We start from the raw sequence: 23,880 nt of genomic DNA on the forward strand, positions 1-23,880 counted from the left end.
GAATAATTTTACTGTTAGCAGTGCCAAGAAACTATTCATTTGTCATCGGTCCCAAATTATACTCAATCAGCAATTCAAAGTCAGGTTAGAAAAACCAAGGGACATAGAGCTAACTTTCTATAAAAATTAATACTGTAAAATGAAACCTATATTTCTGGCAGTTTAACTGTGAGCAGCAGTAAGATGAAGCTATGAAAATATTGAATGTAAATGCCATCAAGATCTGCCTTAATCCCACCACTTCCCCACCTTTTGCTTCTTTGCCTGAAATGCTGCCTTGGCTGCCATGCTTCTCTTCCCAAGCTCCCTGAAGTCTGGGTGTTGGAGTGCTTGATGAGCCCTTTTGGAAGGTGAACCACAGTAGTCCATAATACTGCAAACAAGGGGCCATTATTCAAAGAGCCAAAGTAGGTGGCAACAGGAACAGGGTTAAGCGGAGCTGTGGTTGGAGTCCTTCATGGAGGGCCCTCAGATACAGACAATTAGCTTTTCCTCATGAAGTCACCTGCATGAAATACCCATTCCTAGGACAAGTGGTTAATACCAGAAGCCCTGCCTTCTACTGTGTTTTTGTGTTAAGCATTTTTCCCACCTGGGATGCTGTTTTCTTTTTCTTTTCATATTTTGCAATGTTATATGATTTGAGGTTCCTGCCATACTGTGCACCTGACTTCAGGTCCCCTTTAAAGAATCTGTGCCATTTTTAGCTCAGGACCTAGGAGGGGACTGGGGCCACTTGCAGTGAGGAGGGTATGCGTGGTTTGTCTACTTTCTTTCCCACCTGCTGCTGGGACAGGGCAAGTCAAGGAGGTCTGCACAAACCAAACAACCCTTTTGTCTCTGCTGTAGGTGGCAGGTTGATCAGAGACCCAGTAGACAAACTAGAAGTGGGTCTTTGCAAGGTCTCAGTGGATAAACATCCTGTTCTTGACAAAGCTCACTGACTATGGTGTGTGATTTCTATGGCCAAGTGGCAGCCAAGCCCTATCAGTAAATAAGGAAACAGTAGAAAGTGTGCTTATCTAGGTAAAAGGTGAAGCCAGAGAGAGGTAAGATGAAAAACACATCAGGTTTCACAGACCTGAGTACCAGGTAGCATGAGCTACTAGGAGATATGTAGGCAATAGAAACAGACCTGGATTTGAATCCCAGTTCTTCCACTTACTAAAAAGTTCACCTTGCATTTCAGATCCATTTTTAGTGTCTACCTAGAGCACTGTACTGGAAAGACTCTAAGGCAGATCTCAGGTTTAACAGGCAAAAAGAGCCATAATTGATTAATGATGTCTGTACCAGATTGAAGGAAGGAAAATGGATTCATGTGGGTGTCATTATCTAATGTTGTAGGCACTGAGTTCTCCAAGATTCTGCTCCATACTAAAGTTCTGTATGTACTAAAGTACATGTGTGTGTGTGTGTGTGTGTGTGTGTGTGTGTGTGTGTGTGTGTATGGTCTAAGGGGAGGTTAATGCAACCCTATTAAAATGTGCATGACATCATCATGGCTTAAAATTTCAAAAACAACAATAAAAACATCATTTGTATATTACAGTCTATTACTGCTGTAGAGTTTTTAAATCTTCATAGTGTCTTATGCCCTTTCTGTTGTTGATTTGCATGTTTGCTTTAATTTATGGTGGTTTTGAAAATTGTCTTTTGAGGGGCGCCTGGGTGGCGCAGTCGGTTAAGCATCCGACTTCAGCCAGGTCACGATCTCGCGGTCCGTGAGTTCGAGCCCCGCATCAGGCTCTGGGCTGATGGCTCGGAGCCTGGAGCCTGTTTCCGATTCTGTGTCTCCCTCTCTCTCTGCCCCTCCCCCGTTCATGCTCTGTCTCTCTCTGTCCCAAAAATAAATAAAAAACGTTGAAAAAAATTAAAAAAAAAAAAAAATTGTCTTTTGAGTTTAGTTACCTCACATGACTCTCATATTCAAAAACTTAGCTTTCATTTGTCTTGACTCTAAGTTTCAATGTAGAGAAATAGATTTCTCCATTAATAGAAACGCTATCAATTCACAAACACAGCAAGTGAAATCAGCAGAAAGAGCAAACTTAGTTCTCATTTTTCATGGAAAGACTATTGAATATATTGTCTAAGAGTGATCTTCTAACAAGAAAAGGAAGAGTTGATGTTTGATAACGTTCAGTCATTTCTGCAGGTTTAGTTTGTTTTGTTAATGAAATCTTTGTATTTTAATTTTCAAGCCCATGTTTTAAAGAAAAAAAAAACAACAACACCTCTTTGAATCTGGCCTACAGATTGCTCATCTGGATAGACTCTGTAATGCAGGCGCCTCTGCCTGGCAAGCAGAGCGGCTGTTCAGTTTAATAAGCTATGGGATTGCGGTGGTCTCTCTCAGAAGGCAGTGCCTTTGGAAATCTCCTGTAATGCTTCTAACAGCCCATAAGTTACTTATATATTTAATATCACCGTTGTCTTTCTCCCCTCCCTTCTTTTTCTTTCCAGAAACAGAGATGTCAGTCACTGCTGAGTTAGTGCCTACCTCATCATGGAACATTTCAAGTGAACTCGACAAAGGTACACAATGGGGATGCACTGGGGAGGAGGGGGGGGAGGCGTGAAACTCCATTTTTAATCCTGGCATGGCCTTCTTTGAAATCAGCTGCTTTTCAGATCATTAGAAGGAGGTGGGGGCCAAAATAAACCCCTTGCTTACTTTGTGATTATTTAATATTTGATTACTTGGAATTCTATGATTTCTGGAGAGGGTTTTTTTTTTCCTCTTTCCTTTCCCTTCTTCCTCTAAAATGTTCCATATGGTAAAAATGCTTCAAGATGTGAAATAGGGTTGTTTCTGACCTTCCTGACATTGCATCTAGTGGATCTTATTTAGGGGATTTGATTCTGCCTGAGCCAGGATTGATCAGAGCTGTTTGCTGGGTGACCTTTTACAGTGAGTATTTGATGTGCTTGCAGGGTTCAGGGCAGAGTATTTGGAATGTTTGTAATTGCCTGTGCGTACAGATGGCAGCTTCCTGTGTGCACGTGGGGAACAGGTTCCTGCTATGAAGTTGTTGTAGTATTAATTAAGCTCCACCATATGCTAAGCTCTGGTTACTCGATAGAGACCCTGTGCTCTGGAATGGTAAATCAGGACACCTTCAAAGCCCCTGCAATGTGGCTCATCTTACCTTTCTAGCCTTATTTCTCTTTAGCCCCCTTTATATCCTTTTATGCATCTCCAGCAAAATTTATATTTCTTCTTATATACCCTGTGCTTTTCTGCCTCTCTCCTTTTGCCTAAGCTATTCTTTCCATCTGAATCACCCCTTTTTTTCTTTGCCAGTGCCCATTTTCTCCCTTCTGCATGCCACAAATTACTTATCCTTCAAGACGGAAAACAACACATTCTATATTAGCCACAGTCTTATCTAATCCCTCAGCAGGAAGTGGCCTTTCCTTCTTTGGAACTCCCATAGACCTTTTCTCTGTTCTTAACATTTTCTGTGTTATATCATGGTGATTTATACACCTGTCTGTCTCATTCTTATGCCTGAAAGCTCCTTGTAAGTAGGATTTCTATCTTATTCTCGTTCTTGTTCTTTTTTCTTTGTCTCCATTGCAAAATCTAACACAGACTCTTGTTCATAGGAATCCTCAATAAATGTGTGGAATAATGAGTGACAACTTAGGCCATATATGTGGATGGACACCTCTGTATATATATGTGCAAAACATGCAGCAAACTTATTCTACTTTACTTCAGGCATGATTGTAGGTTCTGGGATTATAGTGATAAAAGCTCAAAAATCATTGTCCTTTATGTCAGATGCCTTTTATAATCAGCTCTCTTTTGTCTGCTCATGTGTTCACTGCGAGTTGTATTTCCTCTCTGAGGAGAGAGAACCTTATAAAATAGTAATAGGCAAGGTTATTCTGAGCTGAGATCAAGAGTCAGATGCTTAACCAACTGAGTCAACCAGGTAACCCATATTCTGATGGTTATACTTTATTAGGCATTTTAGGGTGGCAGGATAAGGTGAAATATCTTTTCACTTTAAGTAGGAGGACATTTAGAATAATTTTCTATTGTTAAATTTACTTTGGACATTCTTTTTCTACTTTAGGATTGGAGCAGGGACTGTATATTATTCCCTTCCATGTCCTGCACTAGGCACAATGCCTAGGAGGCAATAGATTTTCAACAAATATTTTTACATTTTTTTTAATGTAAAAGAAGACATGAAACACACTAAATCTTAACTCAGTACTCACTATGTGACAAGTACTGTGCAAGGTGCTTTCAAGAATGTGAACTTGGGGTGTCTGGCTGGCTCAGTCGGTAGAGCATCCAACTCTTGATATCAGGGTCATGAGTTGAAACCCCGCATTGGGTGTGGAGCCTACTTAAAAACAATGTGAACTTAATCGGCAAGCTCTTTATGGCACCAGCAGTAAAAATGATATCATTGTACACTACATGTTGTTGATCAGGTTCTAATTATGGCTATAAAAGAACATCAGTATCTGCTAAAAAGGCAGCAGAGCCACCAGTCAAGAATCTAGCTTGCCAGACTTTGAATTTCTACCAGACCAGGACTGTAATTAGCAGTGGTTGCCTTTCAAGAAAGTAGTGTCAAGGGGCGCCTGGGTGGCGCAGTCGGTTAAGCGTCCGACTTCAGCCAGGTCACCATCTCGCGGTCCGTGAGTTCGAGCCCCGCGTCAGGCTCTGGGCTGATGGCTCGGAGCCTGGAGCCTGTTTCCGATTCTGTGTCTCCCTCTCTCTCTGCCCCTCCCCCGTTCATGCTCTGTCTCTCTCTGTCCCAAAAATAAATAAAAAACGTTGAAAAAAAAATTAAAAAAAAAAAATAAATAAAAAAATAAAAAAAAAAAAAGAAAGTAGTGTCAATAGTAGTGAACCTACTTGCTACAAAGCTGGACTAAGGCAAACTTTTTGTGTGTTCAACATGAGCCTTCCAGAGGGCATGGATGGCTTTCCAGAGCTTCTTGGTATCATATTTCTCTAGAAGATAATTAGTATATGGTCTTTCATTCCCATTTAGAGTGAGAGAGAACTGATTAATTCTTTTATTCATCAGCCAAATCTTTTTTGCTTCCTATTCTGGTCTGGGCACTGTCTGAAAAATTAGTAGTGAAAGATGAATGAGACAAAGGTCTCTGTCCTCTGTGAACACAGAGTCAAGTGGAAAGGACTGGTATCTAAATGTATAATCAAAGCCTTCTGGTCAATTTGATAGATTGAGCTGTCAAGGCACATTCCCCCCTGACTACAGAGAGATGCTGATGAAAATATACAATGTAAAAAAAATATCATTGCTAGGGTGGCACAGAAAAAAGATAAATCTCCAGGTGCCAGAAGAGCAAACTCAATGGTAGAGGCAATGATCAGCAAGAAGGAATTAAAAGATTTTATAAAAATATGGGCAATGAGTATGGTTCTTAGGGGCTAGAGTTTCAATACCCTTTGGGGATCAGAACTGAGGCCATAGGAAACCACCTCACTGCTTAAGCTGTTAGTGAGGGATGACTGGACCAAGCATGCAAGAAGGAGAATTCTGCTGAGGATATGTGTGGCAGTCCACAAACCACCCTGGGACATTGGGATCACTCACAGGAAATATAAGCCCCAACCTGTGCTGTATGGGGGTTGGGGGTTGAAGTTCTTCTCATGTAGTATACAAGCCACAAACCAAGAAGATAATGTAAAAACTTGGTCTGGAATTGATTAAACTCTGAGACCCTGACAGGGGACAACCTAAAACCAGCTCACAAACTGTCTCACCATCACAGTACGTGTGGCGTTCCCACCAAAAACAAAAGTTCTAAAATCAAAACCACTAAATAAGACCGGCAAACTCCTACTGATGTTAAGTTTACTTTTAAAAATTATAGTACATGCAAGAGAAGAAGAAAAGAAGCCCACCATTAGCAAGAGCCAGTAGACAAAACACATGGAAAAGCTCATAATTGGAAACTAAAGACAATAGACCAATTTGAGAGAGAATGTATGTTTAAAATATTTCATGGGAGGGGTGCCTGGGTGGCTCAGTTGGTTAAACGTCTGACTTTTGATTTTGGCTCAGGTCATGATCTCAGTTGTGAGATCGAACCCCACTCCAGGCTCAACGCAAAGTGTGGAGCCTGCTTCAAATTCTCTTTCTCTCTCTCTCTCTCTCTGCCCCTCCCCTGCTTGTTTTCTCTCTCTCTCAAAATAAATAAACGTTAAAAAAAAGTTTCATGGGAGGGGAGCTTGAGTGGTGCTCAGTCGGTTAAACTTGTGACTTTTGATTTCAGCTCAAGATCTCACAGTTCGTGAGTTCGAGCCCTGCATCAGGCTCTGCACTGACAGCTCAGAACCTGCTTGGGATTCTCTTCCCCTCTCTCTCTTCCTTTCTCTGTGCCCCTTCTCCACTCATGATCTCTCTCTCTCTCTCTCTCTCTCTCTCTCACTCTCAAAATAAGTAAACATTTAAAAAATGTTTCATTGGGGGGGGCACCTGGGTGGCTTAGTCGGTTGAGCGTCTGACTTCAGCTCAGGTCATGATCCCACAGTTTGTGAGTTGGAGCCCCACGTCAGGTTCTGTGCTGACCGCTTGCTCAGAGCCTGGAGCCTGCTTCAGATTCTGTGTCTCCATCTCTCTCTGCCCCTCCCCTGCTCATGCTTTGTCTCACTCTGTTTCTCAAAAATAAATAAATGTAAAAAAAATTTTTTTTTTAAGTTTCATGGGAAACTTTATACATATGTACATACATAAAATTTTTTGTGGAGATGAGGAAATAGAAGCCATAGGTCAAGTACAAGATAGTATGATTTTTAAAAGTAGATTTTTAAAATAGCTATGTAGAAATTCTGGAATTGAAAAATAGAGTTATAGAAATTACAAGTTCATCAAGTGGGTTAAACAGTGGATGCATTCAGCTGAAGAGGGAAATAGTGAACTGGAAGACAGATTTGAGATAATATGGCAGTTAAGGGAACAAACTCTGGGACCGAGGTAACTAAGTTTGAATCCTGTATCTGCTACCTACATTCTATGTGACTCTGAGCAAGCTACTCAACCGATCTGTGCTTTGGTCTTCTCATTTGTAAGATGAGATAATAAAGGGTAATGACTTCATATGGTTGTTGTGAAAGTTGACCTGGCTAGCAAATCTGATAAACTAATTGGAGAGTAAGAAGTAACAGCTGGTTCTGGTTAATATGATTATTACTTTGGGCTTTATAGTAAAAAAAAATCATAGGTACTTTGGCAGGCTTGTAGGGAAAGCATATTTTAGAGATTTTAGATCTTGTTCAACCAGCCCACACCCGTTCTGGCCTTCCATATGTGAATGTTCACCCACACCAGCACCCCACTTCTTAGCTTGATGATCAAGGTTCTCCATGGGCTTACCTCTGCTGATTCCTCTCACCTATCCCTACCCCCATACTTTAAATACTTATCTTTTTTTTTAAAGTTTTTTATTATTTATTTTGGGAGAGAGCCAAGGGGAGGGGCAGAGAGAGGAGAGAATCGCAAGTGGGTTCCGCGCTGTCAGCACGGAGCTCAATGCAGGGCTCAAACCCTGAACTGCGAGATCATGACCTGAGCCAAAATCAAGAGTTGAAGAGTCGGACACTCAACCAACTGAGCTACCCAGGGCACCACCCCACCCCCTACTTTATACTCCACTTATTTCAACAACCTGCTTCTAATTCCCTAAATATCTGGCTCTACTTCAGTCTCTGCACCTTTGTTCATGCAGTTTCTTCTGACTGGATTGCCTCTAATCTCATTCTCCTCCTGGCTGACTCCTTCCTTACTTAAGCAGTGCCTTAAGCATTCCCTCACCCCCTTTTTCCCACAGGGCTTCTAATGGGCATAGTGCTGAATAAGATAGGCTGTATCCCTACTTTGCTGGACCTTGTATTCTAGAGAGATGATGAATGAATGCTTTCGTCAGTCTCATCGACCATGCCATCAACAGTGCCCCTGAATGCTTCATATGTGGGCTACCATATCACCCCATGTCTATCTTGATCACAGTCCTTACCATGCTGTATTGAAATTATCTATTTTGTGCCTGCCTTTCTTAAAGTCAGGGGCTCTCTTATCTATTGACATGTTCTTATTGCCCATCGCAATGTATGGTATGCAATAGGAAACATGATGCTAAATTGTTTGGGTTCATATCTCAGCTATGTCGATTCATAGCTGCTGCAGGTGAATACCTACTGTGTGTGAGGCACTTGCTAATAAGCATGTTGCATGCATCATTTGAATTCGTACCACCTTGTATGGTAGAAGAGAAAGGCAACTGAGGCTTATCAGGCTTAAAGGAGTTGGCTGAAGGGCACCCATGGTGAGTGGGAGTGCCAGGATTTCCACCAAAGCCTCTAGGCCAAGTCCAGGGATCCATGTTCAACATGGCAGCTGGTTACACTGTCTCCTATGCATTCATATCCCCTCCTCCTGTGGGGTAAGTTCCATCACATGCAGAAGCAGTAAAATAAACCCCATCGTTTGATATTCTTTAATGTCTTTCTCTTCACCCAGCTGCTCTGTTCCACCTATCAACTCCACCCTGGTTCCCCAGCCTCACTCAGGTCCTGTTTTTCTGTTAAATGAGTCCAGTCAATGGCATTAAACAGTTACCTGTTTATCCTTTCCAACAGGAAATGAAATTTAAAAGAGACAAGGCCACCCGGGAAGAGCCGTTGAAAGCTACTATTGATGGGGCAGGGGGGTAATTTCTGAAACAAATGCTTTAGAACCAAGTACCTTCTAAAATAAATGGATCTACAGGGGCCCAACCTCAGCTTCCCTAGGGGGGGTTTGGGATGGGGTGTGATGAGGGCCTCTTTCCCCTTCTTCCATTTTCAGTCACATGAGGTCTCAGAGGTTCTCTGTAGAAAGCCAAATGTTTCTTTTGGAGAAAGGACTGGAAATTGCACCCGTAGGTAGCAGAAAGGGAGGGAGCCTCCTACTTAAAAAAATACTGAGGCCTGCTTCCAACTGTAAATAGTTCTCTGTGCTGACAGACTAGATTTGGGGGTATTTTTGTCCTGGTTTGCTTTTTTAAATGGAGACCTGGCTTTCTCTACTACCTTAGAGCTTTACACATAGTAGGGAAGTATACAGTGTGGTTCTTATGAGCATGAGCTCTGGAGTTACTAGGACTCTGAGCTTCGTTTTGCTCACCTCTGGAGTGGGGGCATTTGTATCCATCACCTAAGACTTTTCCTGGCCAACAGACACATCTATGGGCCACACTTGTGTGTTGTGCCAAGGGCATCTGTTTGCATGGTCATAATAGACAGATGGATACATGCTGGCCTCAGTCCCTTAGCCCACCTCTTCCCTGAGAGCTTGACTGTAAAGAAATGTGACCAGGTTCTCTGGTTCAGGAGTGATTGCTTCCTCTTGTCCCCTTTTTCTGTTACTGGATTTATCCGTGGCACTTAGAGAGTCTATTTAAATGATAGTGACTGCCTGTAGTTTGGACCTTAGTTCACAGCTAGCTCAAATGAGGTAGCTGCATGCTTTTCTTATGCTCCTGATTGTATGGATTTGGAGCAGTGGCAGCGGGTAAAGAACAATGTAAGGATGAACTGGATCAGGAGTGTTAGTACTTGGCAGGCTCAAGAACAGTCCTCCTAGGACTGGGGTCTCTGAGAGCTTATATCCCATCTTCAGAACTGGTAGTTGGTTGGAAAAATTCCTCGTGGAATCCCTAGGGTGGCCCTGCAGTGTTTAAGAGGCCTCAATTCAGCAGGTGTCAGCCTTGTTGGGGAGGAAGACCGTCCTCTGCCCATTGAGGTCTTTCTAGCTGGACTTAGATTCAAATTAACATGAGACAGATTAACAGGAGAAAATCAAATTTAATAGGTGTAATCCACACAGACATGAGATTCTAAAGACAATGAGGCAACATGAAGCTTATAGAAGCTAAGGAGAGGGGTAGGGCCTAAGGATACAAAAAGGAGGAAGGCCATTGTGCAGGAAGGTGAAAGGAGATGTTTAGAAAAACAAGATTGCCCTATTATGCAGATAAGTTTCTTAGGTAAAGGGGAGTCTCTGTTAATAGCTTTCTTCCTGTTGCAGGCTGTCTTCTCCAGTGTAAATTTAAGCAGTTGAGGATCAGGAAGAGAGCTTTTCCCACATCTGCTGGGTTTTGATTACCTTTAACTCAAAATAATGTCCATGCCACAGTGGCCCACCTTGGGGCAGCCTATTCTTGGCTCCTACAGTGTCAAGCAACATCTTCCTAATACTGATGGTAGCATTTTCTTCAAAGAACAGATATCATCTTGCCAAAATCAGTAACAGAAACACTTGGAGCCTCTGGAACCTCATATGGAAAATGGGAGAAGAGGCATCAACCCCAAAGGTTCTAAGAGTTTAAGAAGTATGAAGCCCCATCGCCCTCTCCAGTACAGATGGGCGCTTGTTTCTGGTAGTTCTTGTGCTTTCCACTCCTCCTCCTTATGCCCAAGGGGAGGGAAGTATAATATGGGAAAGAACACGTGACAAGGAACCTAGAATCTGGTCCCAGTTCAAGTCTGCCAACAGGTCAGCGATCTGTCAAGAAAGCTCTGGACCTCAGTGTTCTCATCCGTAAAAAGGGAGGTATCCACCCTCGTTCTGGCTGCCTTACCCATTATGAGGCCCCAGTGTTGCATGGTCTAGAACAGTAGTCAGTAGACACCTGTGGCTATTTGAATAGTTGAAATGTGACCAATCCAAAATGAGATAGATGTAGTATAAGTAGAAAACACACTCAGTGGATTTCAAAGGCTTGGCATGATAAAAGAACTTAAGATATCTTATTAATAATTTTCATACTGACTACACGTTAAAATGATAAATATTCGTGTATTGAACTAAGTGAAATATATTGTAAAATTAATTTTACTTAATCCTTTTTATTGTGGCTACTAGACAATTTAAAATTACACATGATCTTCCTTGGGTAGCTTGTGTTATATTTCCATTCAAAGGTGCTGCTCTAATGAAAAAACAGGTGAAATCTTAGGTAAATATCCGAGCCCGTGTTTCCTCCTTATAGCATGAAGAGATGTTCTATTGTCCAGTCCAACTTTAAAATTTTCGGAACTACTTTTCATGAAAAAAAATTTTTCTAAAAGTGATTCTGGATGTGTATGTACTACTTTAAAATATCTAAGTGTAAGGGATTATTGTTACCAATTATAATCTGATCATTAACTTTAAAAAAAAAAGGCAATATTTTGAGCAAGGTCCCGTTTGTGGAGAAAAATTTTCAAATTAGAAGTCTGAAGCACAGGACTGGGTACTCAGTCGGTTGAGCGTCCGACTTCAGCTCAGATCATGATCTCACAGTTCGTGGGTTCAAGCCCCAAGTTGGGCTCTGTGCTGACAGCTCAGAGCCTGGAGCCTGCTTCAGATCCTGTGTCTCCCACTCTCTCTGTCCCTCCCCCACTCGCGCTCTGTCTCTCTCTGTCTCTCTCTCAAAAATAAATAAACATTAAAAAAAATTAAAAAAAGAAGTCCGAAGCACAAAGGGATTATACTTCTATAATTACATAAAGGACAGGGGCAGAATCCCAGAGCAGCTCAGGAAATTGCAGCTTTGGGGCAGTAGTTGGGCAGATTCAAACAGGGCCCTGAGGATCGATCCATCATTGCCTTTCTCTCTTTCAAACTCCACCTTGCACTGCTCTCCCATGCCCGCTCTGCACCAGATGCACTCACTTCCTTTAGGCTTCTCCAGCAAGCCAAGCTCTTTTCTTGACCAGGAGCATTTGACATGCTGTTCCTTCTACCCAGAATCCTCTTCCTTTTTTCAGATCTTGGGCACAATTGTCATCCACTCAGATAAGCTCTTCCTGACCATACAAAGCTAGTCTCAACCGTGAGTTTCCTTTTCTGTAATAGCGGTTAATTAAAAAAAAAAATCTGTTCTAGGCCTGGAAGCAGTGAGAAGAATATCTTCTTGATAGGAAAGTAGGGGGCTGCTTGCCAACTCCGCTGGGTCTGCTTTGTCCCTTGCTAACTAACTATCCCTTGTTAGTTAGGTCCCTTCACTTAGAACCCAGGATGGGAGCATGTGATGTGAAATCAGTTCCCCTCCAAACAAGCTGTGCTCTCCAGGACTCTTGTCAATCTGTTTTACTTGATAAGTCTATTTTTTTCAGTGAAGGAACCTCCAAAACGAGGCCTATGGAATTCTGTCATAAAATACAGGGAAAATGCCCCTTTATGGTCAATTTTGCTTCTGCAAATCCTGCTCAAAGGGGAGGGGCTGCCGGTGGGCACCACCACAGGAGCAGAAGGGTAGCCTTACCACTCAGGGGTCTTTCCAGCTCCAGCTCTTGGTGCCAGAGCTTAGGATGTCCCACAAAAGACCAGCTTGGCTGTGAGAGGAGAACAGAGCTCCCTGCTCCCAGCAACTACGGCCCAGTTGAGGAAGAGGAACAACCAAACAAGCTTGGAAATGTTTACGCTCCTGTTTTTACCATTTAGAATTGGGATAGAGATGAATCTACCTCCTATCATGGGTCTCAGACTCCTTACTCCCTTAGTACCACTTGCGGTAGTTGCTGGCTAAGACCAGGCACACTCTTGGACGCATAATAATCAGGAGGCAGCAGAGAAAGAGTTTCTTGATTTGCTCAGGCCATCCTTTTCCTTGCCAGCGTGTCTTTTAGTTTGGATTCAAATCTGCCTGCTAAGGGAACCTACTCTTCACCCACTTCAGAGATGGTATTGGAGTTTGGTCTCAGGGTTCTTCTAGAAATTTGTGGACAACTGAGGTCCTGTTCGAAGAGATCATAGGCCTTTCTAGTCCTGGGCCTCTGGCTTTGGTCAAGCTTTGCTCAAAAACTCATTGGGACTTTTAGACTTAGAGGCCTTTTGGCTAAGGGCAGGAGAAGGATGATCATAGAAAGTGCTTTGCCATCTGGCTCCTGCCTCAGCTCCCACTGATCCTGACCCTCTGCTCCTGCTTGCTGTGTTGTAGAACCAAACCAGTAATTGTTTCCCACCTTATTTCAGGGCTCTGTGAAAATTTTGGTGCTTGCTATGATGAGAGTACCCTTCTCAAGCTTTTGTCATCCCTGTAAACCCCGTTCAGACCTCACCTCTTCAAAGAAGTCTTTCCTGACATCATAGGTGACCATGCCTTACTCCGTGGGGGACGTGGGGAAGCCCCCCACACTGCTGGGTGATGTTTATTTTCATGTTTTTCCTCTCCTTCCCTTCTTCCTCATGCAAGAAATACTCACTAAGCATCTTCTTCATTTTAACAAGAGGATTTTCTTTGGAATGTCCTCGTGGATCTTCCATTCTTAGCAGGAGGGCCAGCTAGGAGGAGCATCGTGGAGAGTGGGGGCAGCAGAACAGTTTGCCAGGAATCTTGAGACAGCAGTTATGTCTTATTTATGTGTCCCTGTAGCTCCGACTCTAGTACAGGTGTTTGAATACATAGAGAAATAAACAAGTGAGTAGTGGAAAACAGAACACCAAAGTTGAAAGGTACTTTAGAGTCGTTGTTTGCAAACTTCGGTGGGCATCAGAATCACCTGGGAAGACCCAGGTTCACTGAAGCAGAGGAAACCCTAATCCTCTGTATCTTCACCAACTTCCTGGGTGATTCTGATGCCCACCAAAGCCTGAGAACTGCTGATAGAGCAGTAGCTCTTAACCTCAGCTGTAATTGTAATTATCTGGGGAGTTTTAAGAGTTATTAATGTCAGGGTCTGTCCCTCATCCCAATTCTGATTTCGTTGTTCTATACAGTCTGTACTTGAAAAGTTTCCCAGGTGATTCTAGCTTGCAACGAAGTTTGAGGACCAGTGTTTTCAAGTTCTTCCAGGCTAATCTGCACCATAGTTGGCTTCTTCCATAACGTTCTCTAACAAGTGATTTATCCATGTGCAGAAGCTTGGAACTTTATCCACTTCTGTCCTTAATTTTCTGAGGTGGTATAGAGAAAAACTGGGTTTGGAGGAAGAAGTTCTTGGTGTATAATTTGAACTCTGTGCTAACTCAGGTTCTTGAAAATTGAGCTTTGGTTAAATGGGGTGTAAATGGAGAGAATACCCGTCTTCCACTATTTGGAGTACCGAATGTAATGACATGTAAAAGGGCTGAGCTCAAGTCCCTGCCCTGTTAAATAAATAGAGAGATAAATAGATAGATACTAATACTGAAAACATTTTTAAATGTCTGAATGGGTTGGCATAACTCCATCACTTCTTCTCTATGGCCTTCAGGAGTAATACCTCCCTGCCCCCATCTATTGAGGGCTTTTCATCTGCCATAAGTCATGTTAAGAGACTTATATGCATTGTCACACTTAACCCTCATAATAATTCTAAAAGATAGTATGTCCATTTTGCAGATGGGGGGGAAAAAGCCTTTGAGAAGTGTCATGGGCTGAATGGTGCCCCCCACCCCCACAAGATATGTCCGTGTCCTAATTCCCAGAACCTATGAGTTTTACCTTATCTGGAAAAAGGGTGTTTGTAGATGTAAATTAAGGATTTTGAGAAGAAATTATCTTGCATTATCTGGGTTGGCCCTAGATGCCTGCAAGTGTTTTCATAAGATAAAGGCAGAAGGAGATTTCATACAGACCCACAGAGCAGAGGGTGATGTGAAGACCTGAGAGAGGCAGCCACAAGCCCAGGAATGCTGGGGGCCCCCGGAAACTGGAAGAGGCAAGGAATGGATTCCTTCTCAGAGCCCCTAGGGGGATCATGGTCCTGTCTGATTTTGGACTTCTAGCCTCAGAACTGAGAGTGAATACATTTCTGCTTTTTTAAGCCACGAAGTTTGTAGTAATTTGTTACAGCAACATCAGGAAACTGATAAAAAGCAATTTCAGCAATTTGCCGAAAGTTGCAAAGCCAGGAAGCCAGAATTCAAACCCATGTCCTTGACCAGTATACTATATGGCCTCTAACTAAATTGAAATTTGTAATAAAATTCCTTAGATTCATTTACTCAGCAAATGGTTATTGGTTATTGGTTATTGGTTATTGGTTCAAAGCCTGTACTGGGGGCTGAAGATGTACTAGTGAACAAGACAGAAACAGTCTGTAATTTAGTGGAAGAGAGACTTTAACAGTGAATTTCACATATACTAAAAATAATTTCATTTTAGCAGTGAGAGATGCTTTAAAGGAGAAGTATGAAAACACACCTACATAAAAACAGCCTGTTACCTTGGAACAAAGGATTTTCACATCCTCCCTGCCTAGGCCCTACTAATAGCCACCTGAGGTAGGAGTCAGTCCTTCGTCTTCTCTGGCTTGTCTCCTGGGAACTACCATGCCTCTATCTCCATTTTAGCCCTCCTGAGCTTGCAGGAGAAGTTAGTCCCCAAACAGGGCAAGTCCCTCGTTGGGATAAGGACCCACAACAGGAGGAAGGCAGTGAGGCCTTCAGCAGGCAGTGAGCTCTGCAATCCATTACAGACATCATTATGAGGCAGTGGAGTGTGGGGAAACTGTTTTTAGACAAGGTTGGAAAATTTTGCATTCCTGTGCCAAGCAAGATTTCCTGTAGGGCTATGAGAAGCTCACTAATCATCTCTTTAGTTCCAAGCGATACTACTTCAGGGCAGTTCCTGTCAAGGTCCTATGCTTAAATATCTCTTTGCCTGGGTTTATTCCATCAAATGCTTCATTTGCTTTGAAAAAAGCTCCGAGACTTAGCTGGTCCAGCAGCTTAGGGAGTACAACTCACCACATGCCTTGGAGGACTCCTCGCTCTGCCCCCAATTGTTGCAACTAAGACGAACTTATTTTCTGACTGTTTTCTGCATATGATTCCATTTTATGTGGGCCCGAAGTCAGACCTGACCAACTCCAGCCACTGGAATATGCTTATGCAGAATGCAGAATGACTTGCAAGAATTTTCCATCCATGGCCGTTGTCTTCTGAACTCAGCTGAGTTTTCCCAGAGATCCTGCCCAGATCTCTAATGTCCAAATTTTCCCCAACATTTATATTCACTCATTCATTCCACAGATATTTATTGAGTGCCAGCTGTGTGCTGGGCATTGCTCTAAAGCTATAGTGGTAGAAACACAAAATTCCTCTTCTTTGAACTTCACATTATGGTAGAGTTAGCAAATCTCTGTGTGGGAAATACTATCACAGCTAACACTTCCTGAATGCCTGTTCTGTCCTTCGTGCCATACTAGACACTTGAATCACAACATCATCCCATTACAAAAAACTTTTAATGTTTATTTATTTTTGAGAGACAGAGACAGAGTGCAAGTGGGGGAGAGGCAGAGAGAGAGGGAGACACAGAATCTGAAGCAGGCTCCAGGCTCTGAGCTGTCAGCACAGAGCCCGACACGGAGCTTGAACGCACCAACTGTGAGATCATGACCTGAGCCGAAGTCAGATGCTTAACTGACTGAGCCGCCTGGGCGCCCCAACATCATCGCATTTAATCTGCCATAAAAACCCTGGAGTTAGGTACTATTGTGTCCATTTTATGACTGGGAAATCAAGCTTACAGAGGTGACGTGACTCAGCTAATAAATGACAGAGCCAGGATTCAAATCCAGGTTTTTCTGACTACAATGTCCATATTCTCAGTGACTACCAAGTTCTAAAATAATAATCTATGTTTATAGGGAGGAAAAATAGAATGAGGTTATAAGCTTTTTAGCTTATAAAATATCCTTTCTGGAAGAAGATATTCTTCATTACCCTTGGGTGATTTTTTTAATTTGTGTTTTCATTCTACTTTCCACACTTTCTTCAGTAAATATCCTATACTCCTGTAGTCAGATAAAATATAAGTAAAATACATAAGAAAATAAGAAAACTCATATATACCCCCAAATAATTGAAAACCAGTACTCAGACAGATTCATGGACATGCATGTTCATAGAAGTACTATGTATAAGAGCCAGGAGGTAGAAAGAGCCCAAAAGCCCATTAGTGGATGAATAGACAGACACGGTCTGAGATATACATACAATGGAATATTACTCAGCCATAAAAAGGAATGGCATACTGATACATGCTACAACATGGATGAACCTCAAAAATGTTACACTGAATGAAGGAGGCCAGATACAAAAAGTCCCATGTCCCATTCATGTAAAAAAATATTCATAATAGTTAAATGTACAGAGACAAAAAGTAGAGGTTGCCAGGGACTGGGATAAGGGGTAACAGGGAGCAACTGCCTAATGGGTATAGGGTTTCCTTTGGGGGTGACAGACATGTTTTGGGGCTAGATAGAAATGGTGGCTATGTAATATTGTGAGTGTCCTAAATGCCACTAAATTATTTATTCACTTTAAAATGGTTCATGTTATATGAATTTTGCCTCAATAAAGCAAAACAAAAACAAAAACACCAAATCAATAAAATAGACACGTTGATAAGCTTTTAGCATGCTATTCTTATGTACTGCTAGTGCCGTGAGGGCCACACAGGTGAGTTTGACATGTCCATGCTGAAATTGTTTTCACTTAGTGCTATTGCCCCTAACCCAAGTCAGAGCCCTGCCATGGCCACTAACTGATAGAGTAACCTTGGGCCAGTCCCTCAACCTCTCAGAACTTCGGGGCTCTCACTTGTCACGCAGGAGTAATAATGTCCTATGAGATCAATTTTACATCCTAAGATGATAATGTTGTGCTCTATAAGCTGTACAGTTGATCTGCATATGTTTTTCTCGTCTTTATTTTTACATCAAGAACCACCAGGTGATCAGAAATCACCCCCAGCTGCTTACCAGGCATGTGTGTTACAAGAACTATGACAATAGTGGAATCTTAGTAGTGTCTGTTTTTACAGACTGTACTTTTTGTTGCTGTTGATACTGTTGTCTTTTATTGGTGCATGTTTTGTTCTTGTTTCTTTGCTTTATAATAAAGTTTGTTCGGATGAATAGGGATGTTTGGGCCGGGGAGCTGGGGTGGGGGGGGGAATAGTACAACCTCATTGAAGACATGAGCTCAGAGAAAGCCTATCTGCTGGCGTTGGGCATCTCCCTGCTAACAGTTCCCTGTGGGAATCAGGCTGATCATGACAATCTTATCAAACCTTGGGCCTGGATCACAGGTAAATCCTGGGCAGACCTTGAGCTGCTGGCCTTGAAATGAGTGCAGCTCATTAGGTGTTGATGACAGAGGGTGTCCTGGTCAAGTCAGGATTGCCTGCTGTAGCCTATTCCTCTTGTGCTGCACAAACCTGCTAGGCGTGTCCCGTCGGCTCTCTGCTGCACTCATTCTGCTGAGAGAGAGACTTGGGAAAGGCTTGGGGATATCTTGAAAGACCACTTAAGAATTCACCTAAACAACCTGGGTCCTTTCCCCAGGGTCAGTGGAAGCAGCCTTATTAAGTCTTATTTCAGGAAAACTAAGGTCTCCAGGAGGCTACTGTTAGGAAATTGGATTCAGCAGCTCAGATCATTTGAGGTGAGGTGGGCCTGGGCCTGGAGGGCCTTCTGTACTTTTTTTTTATGGTTTATTTATTTATTTTGAGAGAGACAGTGCACATGTGAGTGGGGGAGGGGCAGAGAGAGGGAGAGAGAGAATTCCAAGCAGTCTCCACACTGTCAGGGCAAAGCCTGATTCAGGGCTCGATCCCATAACCCTGGGACATGACCTGAGCCAAAATGAAGAGTCGGACACTCACCTGACTGAGCCACCCAGGCACCCCTCTTCTGAACTTTTTATTGCTGTTTTCCTTAAATCATTTCCTTCTTTTAAAAAAGTCTTTGATTTGAAAGTACTTATAGAAGCTCATTGTATTTGTTGTAGAAAACCTAGGAAATGAAATTATGCCAAAGTTATATAGCCACTGCTAACACGTGTTCTTTTAGTCTTTTCTTATGCACATGTTTTTATATATGTATTTACTAAAATGGAACCATATTGGAGCATTCTCTATTGTAAACAGCATTTGTTTTTTGAACATCACAAACCTCTTTCTGTGTCATTAAATATTTTTAATGACATCATTTTTATTGGCCTTATTAAACATGTTCCATTGTAGGGGCATTTCTTAATTTATTTAACCTATCTCCAATGGTTGAAAAGTTAGAACTATTCCAGTTTTTTGTTGTTATAAATAATACTGTGATGCAAATTGCATTACAGGGCCTGGGACGGACAGTATCTGGCCTCATGATGTTATCATAAATCTTTCTGCATATTTACAGTCCCTAGCAGTGCAGGAGAAGGTACCATTCTGCTTCCCTCCACCAACCCTAGGTATTTTCATTTTCTTAATCATTGTCCATTTCATTAAAAATTTTTTTTAAATATTTATTTATTTACTTATTTATTTTGAGAGAGAGTGAGCATGAATTGGGTAGGGTCAGAGAGAGAGAGAGAGACCCCCCCCAAGCAGTCTCTGCTGTCAGCACAGAGCCCAACACAGGACTTGATCCCATGAACTGTGAGGTCATGACCTGAGCTAAAATCAGAGGTCGGGCGCTCCACTGACTGAGCTACCCAGCTGCCCCTCAAAATCCTTCCAATTCTTGAATATGCAACTCAAATGCCACTTCCTGTGAAGTTTCTTTTGGTTTCCAGTCATATTTAGTTGCCCTTTCTTCTCCATAATAATACAACTTTGTATTTTGATTTAGTCCCTATTTTACCCAGACTGCATTGAAAGCAAGGACCCTGCTTTAATATGCTCGCAACTGATCTAGCCCTAATTCTATTGGTACTCCCTAAAGGTACCAATAGAATTCATTGGTGATTTGAATGACTTGAGTGATTCATTAGTTCTAAGGAATGGTAGAGGCAATCAGGTGGGTTTAGGCTGCAGAAGAGAAGACTACAGGAAGCTCTGTGACTGTCTCCAAGTGTTGGATGTGTTGCCTTATAGAAGAGAGAAAAAATAGTTCCATGTTCCCTGGGAGCTTTGGATTGAGACTACCAATTAAGTTTCAAATAAGCAGATTTCAGTCCAATAAAGGGAAGATCTTTTTAATTAAAAAGTTGGGGGGATAACATTCATTGATAACCAAGAGCTACACTGTTACTCTACACACTTTATTTCTACTCCCACATAGTCTTATACAATAGTTCCTTCTGTTACAGATGAGAAAATCAAAGTTACAAAAGGCTAAAGACCTAGTGTAATTTCATGTAGTTAGTCCATTTCCTTTGCCCATTCCTTCATAAAGAAGCAATTTTCCTCTCCCTAAAGATATTGAAGCAGGATGCATGACCATTTTCCAGAAATTCTAGATCAGGAATGCTCTAGGGGTGTTGGTATAATTTACTATTTCAGTTTTCTTCCATCTCCCAAATCCCATGACTCAGAAATTCTCAATCTCTGACATTGGTTTAATGGAAATAGACCTATAAAACCTATCTTCTGTCTTTTTTTTTTTTTGGAAAAGATATATTATAAAACTCTTACTAAGATTATTACAAATTATTGTTACAGTATTAAATGTTTTAAATGGTCCCATTAGTTTCTATTTACAAAGATGTTTGGAGAATACAGCTTTGGAAATACTTATATTAATAAAATTGACTTGATCCTAGTCAATAGGGTCTACATATTTTCAAACAAGGACTACTCTGTCTGAGGGAAAAATAATATGCACAAGTTGTCACCTGAGTCTAGAAGTCAGATGGATGAGGTACTTAGCTTTGCTATCCTGATTGCATTCCATACTGAAGGTGGGTCCCTGTAGACCGAGCCCTCCCAGGATCAGCCTCTGCGGCAGGCAGCCAATGTTCTGAAGCAGCTGCCATTTTTCTTGGGTGATTCATGTGTGAAAGTGTCTCCTCCATAAGAATCTGGGTCATCTTGTTCTTCTTCCCAGAGCCAGGCTCTTATCAGACCAGAAGCATCTCCTCATACAAATGCATCCAAGTTAGAAAGTTTATGAATGATAAGGAAAGTTGTTCACTCCAAATACATAACTCTTTTGGTCTATGACATCTCATATTTGGCTATACTTTTTGTACTCAACAGAATTGGGCCTTAGAATCTTGGAGCTGGTGTACATTTTGGTGTAACTTTAGAGACCTTTTAAAAATGATCATTATCTCTATCTTCTTAATTCAGGTGGTTTATTTAGCTCAGTATTTCTCTCTCCCATTGTGAAGTCATAGCCTTGAATTTGAGCAAAGCCTTTTGCCCCTGTGTGCAAGTGTGTTTTAAATAACATTTTGGCATGTGCTATGGAACTCTTCTCTACTCTGTTCCCACTACCACCACCCCTAACCCCTGGTCAGAGTAGAGATAACAACACAGAATGAGCTTCCATGAACATCTAAAACCAGTTCAATTTTATTGTTGTTGTTTTGAGTTTTTCTTTGCATCTGCTTTGTTTTCCCAGGAAAAATATCACAGGTATCCTCCTCTTCTTCCACTTTTACTACACAAAGTACATTGCTCCTGGATGGAGGTGGAAACAGGGAGAGAATGATACTTTTGAGTATCTTACAAGGTAGAAATGCCATTGAAACATTTGAATATGAAGTTGATACTCCCTTGAGATCATTTAATCCAATCAGCCTTCAGTTTAACAGACAGGACTCAGAGAAGAGAATGAGTCACTTAATATCAAACAATACTTTTGTGGTAGAGGTGAGACCAGGCCCTGTTCCCCTGTTCTCATTGCATAGCCTTAAAATATCACAGCTTCTAAGAGGTCTTCCAAAATTGCAGTGGAGACTGGACTGCATGATCAGCCCCATCAGGGCTTATTGAGGATGCTACCAGGGCAGATCACAGTCCTATCACAAACCTCAGGGATCTGGAACTCACAAAATGAAATCCTCAATTAACTGCCTTTGTTTTCCATACTTACCTTTCAAAGGCAAAGATGGAAAAGGTAAGACAATAAATAGGGAATTTATTAAAAACGCAATATCCTGTACGATTCCACTTATATGAGGTACCTTGAATAGTCAAATTGGTAGAGACAGAAAGGAGAATGGTAGTCATCAGGGACTGGTGGGGGCGGGGAGAGAGGATGGAGAGTTGTTGTTTAATGGGCACTGAGTCTTAGTTTGGGAATATAAAACAAAGCTTTTTGAATGGATAGTGGTGAGGATTGCACATAATGTGTGTGTACTTAATGCCACTGGACTGTGCGCTTAAAAATAATTAAAATGGTAAATTTTGTGTTGTGTATATTTTAACACACACACACAGTGTTCTTTTTTTTTCAATATATGAAATTTATTGTCAAATTGGTTTCCATACAACACCCAGTGCTCATCCCAAAAGGTGCCCTCCTCAATACCCATCACCCACCCTCCCCTCCCTCCCACCCCCCATCAACCCTCAGTTTGTTCTCAGTTTTTAACAGTCTCTTATGCTTTGGCTCTCTCCCACTCTAACCTCTTTTTTTTTTTTTTTCCTTCCCCTCCTCCATGGGTTTCTGTTAAGTTTCTCAGGATCCACATAAGAGTGAAAACACATGGTATCTGTCTTTCTCTGTATGGCTTATTTCACTTAGCATCACACTCTCCAGTTCCATCCACGTTGCTACAAAGGGCCATATTTCATTCTTTCTCATTGCCACGTAGTACTCCATTGTGTATATAAACCACAATTTCTTTATCCATTCATCAGTTGATGGACATTTAGGCTCTTTCCATAATTTGGCTATTGTTGAGAGTGCTGCTACAAACATTGGGGTACAAGTGCCCCTATGCATCAGTGCTCCTGTATCCCTTGGGTAAATTCCTAGCAGTGCTATTGCTGGGTCATAGGGTAGGTCTATTTTTAATTTTTTGAGGAACCTCCACACTGCTTTCCAGAGTGGCTGCACCAATTTGCATTCCCACCAACAGTGCAAGAGGGTTCCCGTTTCTCCACATCCTCACCAGCATCTATAGTCTCCTGATTTGTTCATTTTGGCCACTCTGACTGGCGTGAGGTGATATCTGGGTGTGGTTTTGATTTGTATTTCCCTGATAAGGAGCGACGTTGAGCATCTTTTCATGACACACACAGTGTTCTCGATGCATTTCTGAACCTCCATACCCTCGTGTGTATGCATCCTCAGAAACAGACTGTTATTATATCCCAAGGAGCACTAATAATAAATGTATGCCGTATTTTATTTGCCTTGCACTTTTTTGTTTTCAAAGTAATGTCACACCCATGATTGCATTTGGTAGTCATCAATATTATCATGAGAAAGGCATGACAGGTATCCTTGTCCTTATTTTACAGATGAGTAAACTGAGGCCCAGAGTTACAGAGCTGATAGATAAAAGAGTTGGTACTGGAACCCAGGGCTTCTGATTTGTGTTTTTAGAACTATGCAAGATCCAGTGTAAAAAGTTTTAATTTTTTTAAATGTTTCTTTATTTTTGAGAGACAGAGAGAGAGCACGAGCAGGAGAGGGACAGAGAGAGACAGGCAGACATAGAATCCGAAGCTGGCTCCAGGCTCTGAGCTGCCAGCACAGAGCCCGATGCAGGGCTTGAACCCATGAACCGTGAGATCATGACCTGAGCCAAAGTCGGACGCTTAACCGACTGAGCCACTCAGGCACCCCACTGTAAAACGTTTGAAATGGATATTAACATATTATACTTACTAACCCTGAAAAGTGGACTCAAATATTTTAGAAAGATTTTCAAAGACTTTGAACAGTGAAGTGGTTTGGAGGAGGTTTTTAAAATGAAAATAAAGTAACTTAGTCACCTCAATGTCTAAACATTGTGATTAACTGAGGTTTTACTATACAGTAATAATACTGACAAACACTTTATAGGACTTTGCTATGTACCAAATGCTGTTCTAAATGCCTTAACTATATTAATTCACTTAGCAAAGTGTATTATTTATAATTTATAATTAAATTTATCAAGACTACTAGCATGTGCTAAATACCCTCTGAAGTACTTGGTATACTTTATCTCATTTAATCCACGTACCAATCTGAGGTAGCAGGTGTCACTG

At 41.7% G+C, this 23,880-nt stretch overlaps 1 protein-coding gene across 1 annotated transcript in view; it reads left to right on the forward strand.

Annotated features, from left to right (window-relative positions):
* Nucleotides 1-2,435: 2,435 nt before the first annotated feature.
* The window catches only part of ROR1 (receptor tyrosine kinase like orphan receptor 1), a gene marked incomplete at its 5' end in the record, with an annotated part of 169,978 nt that continues 148,533 nt past the window's right edge, over nucleotides 2,436-23,880 (forward strand). The window contains one exon of the mRNA XM_015540954.2: nucleotides 2,436-2,538. Within this exon, the coding sequence (XP_015396440.2) occupies nucleotides 2,436-2,538 (103 nt within the window). The remainder of the gene's footprint in view (nucleotides 2,539-23,880) is intronic.

The sequence above is a fragment of the Panthera tigris genome, chromosome C1 (assembly GCF_018350195.1).
Source record: "Panthera tigris isolate Pti1 chromosome C1, P.tigris_Pti1_mat1.1, whole genome shotgun sequence".
In the NCBI taxonomy this organism is placed as follows: domain Eukaryota; kingdom Metazoa; phylum Chordata; class Mammalia; order Carnivora; family Felidae; genus Panthera; species Panthera tigris.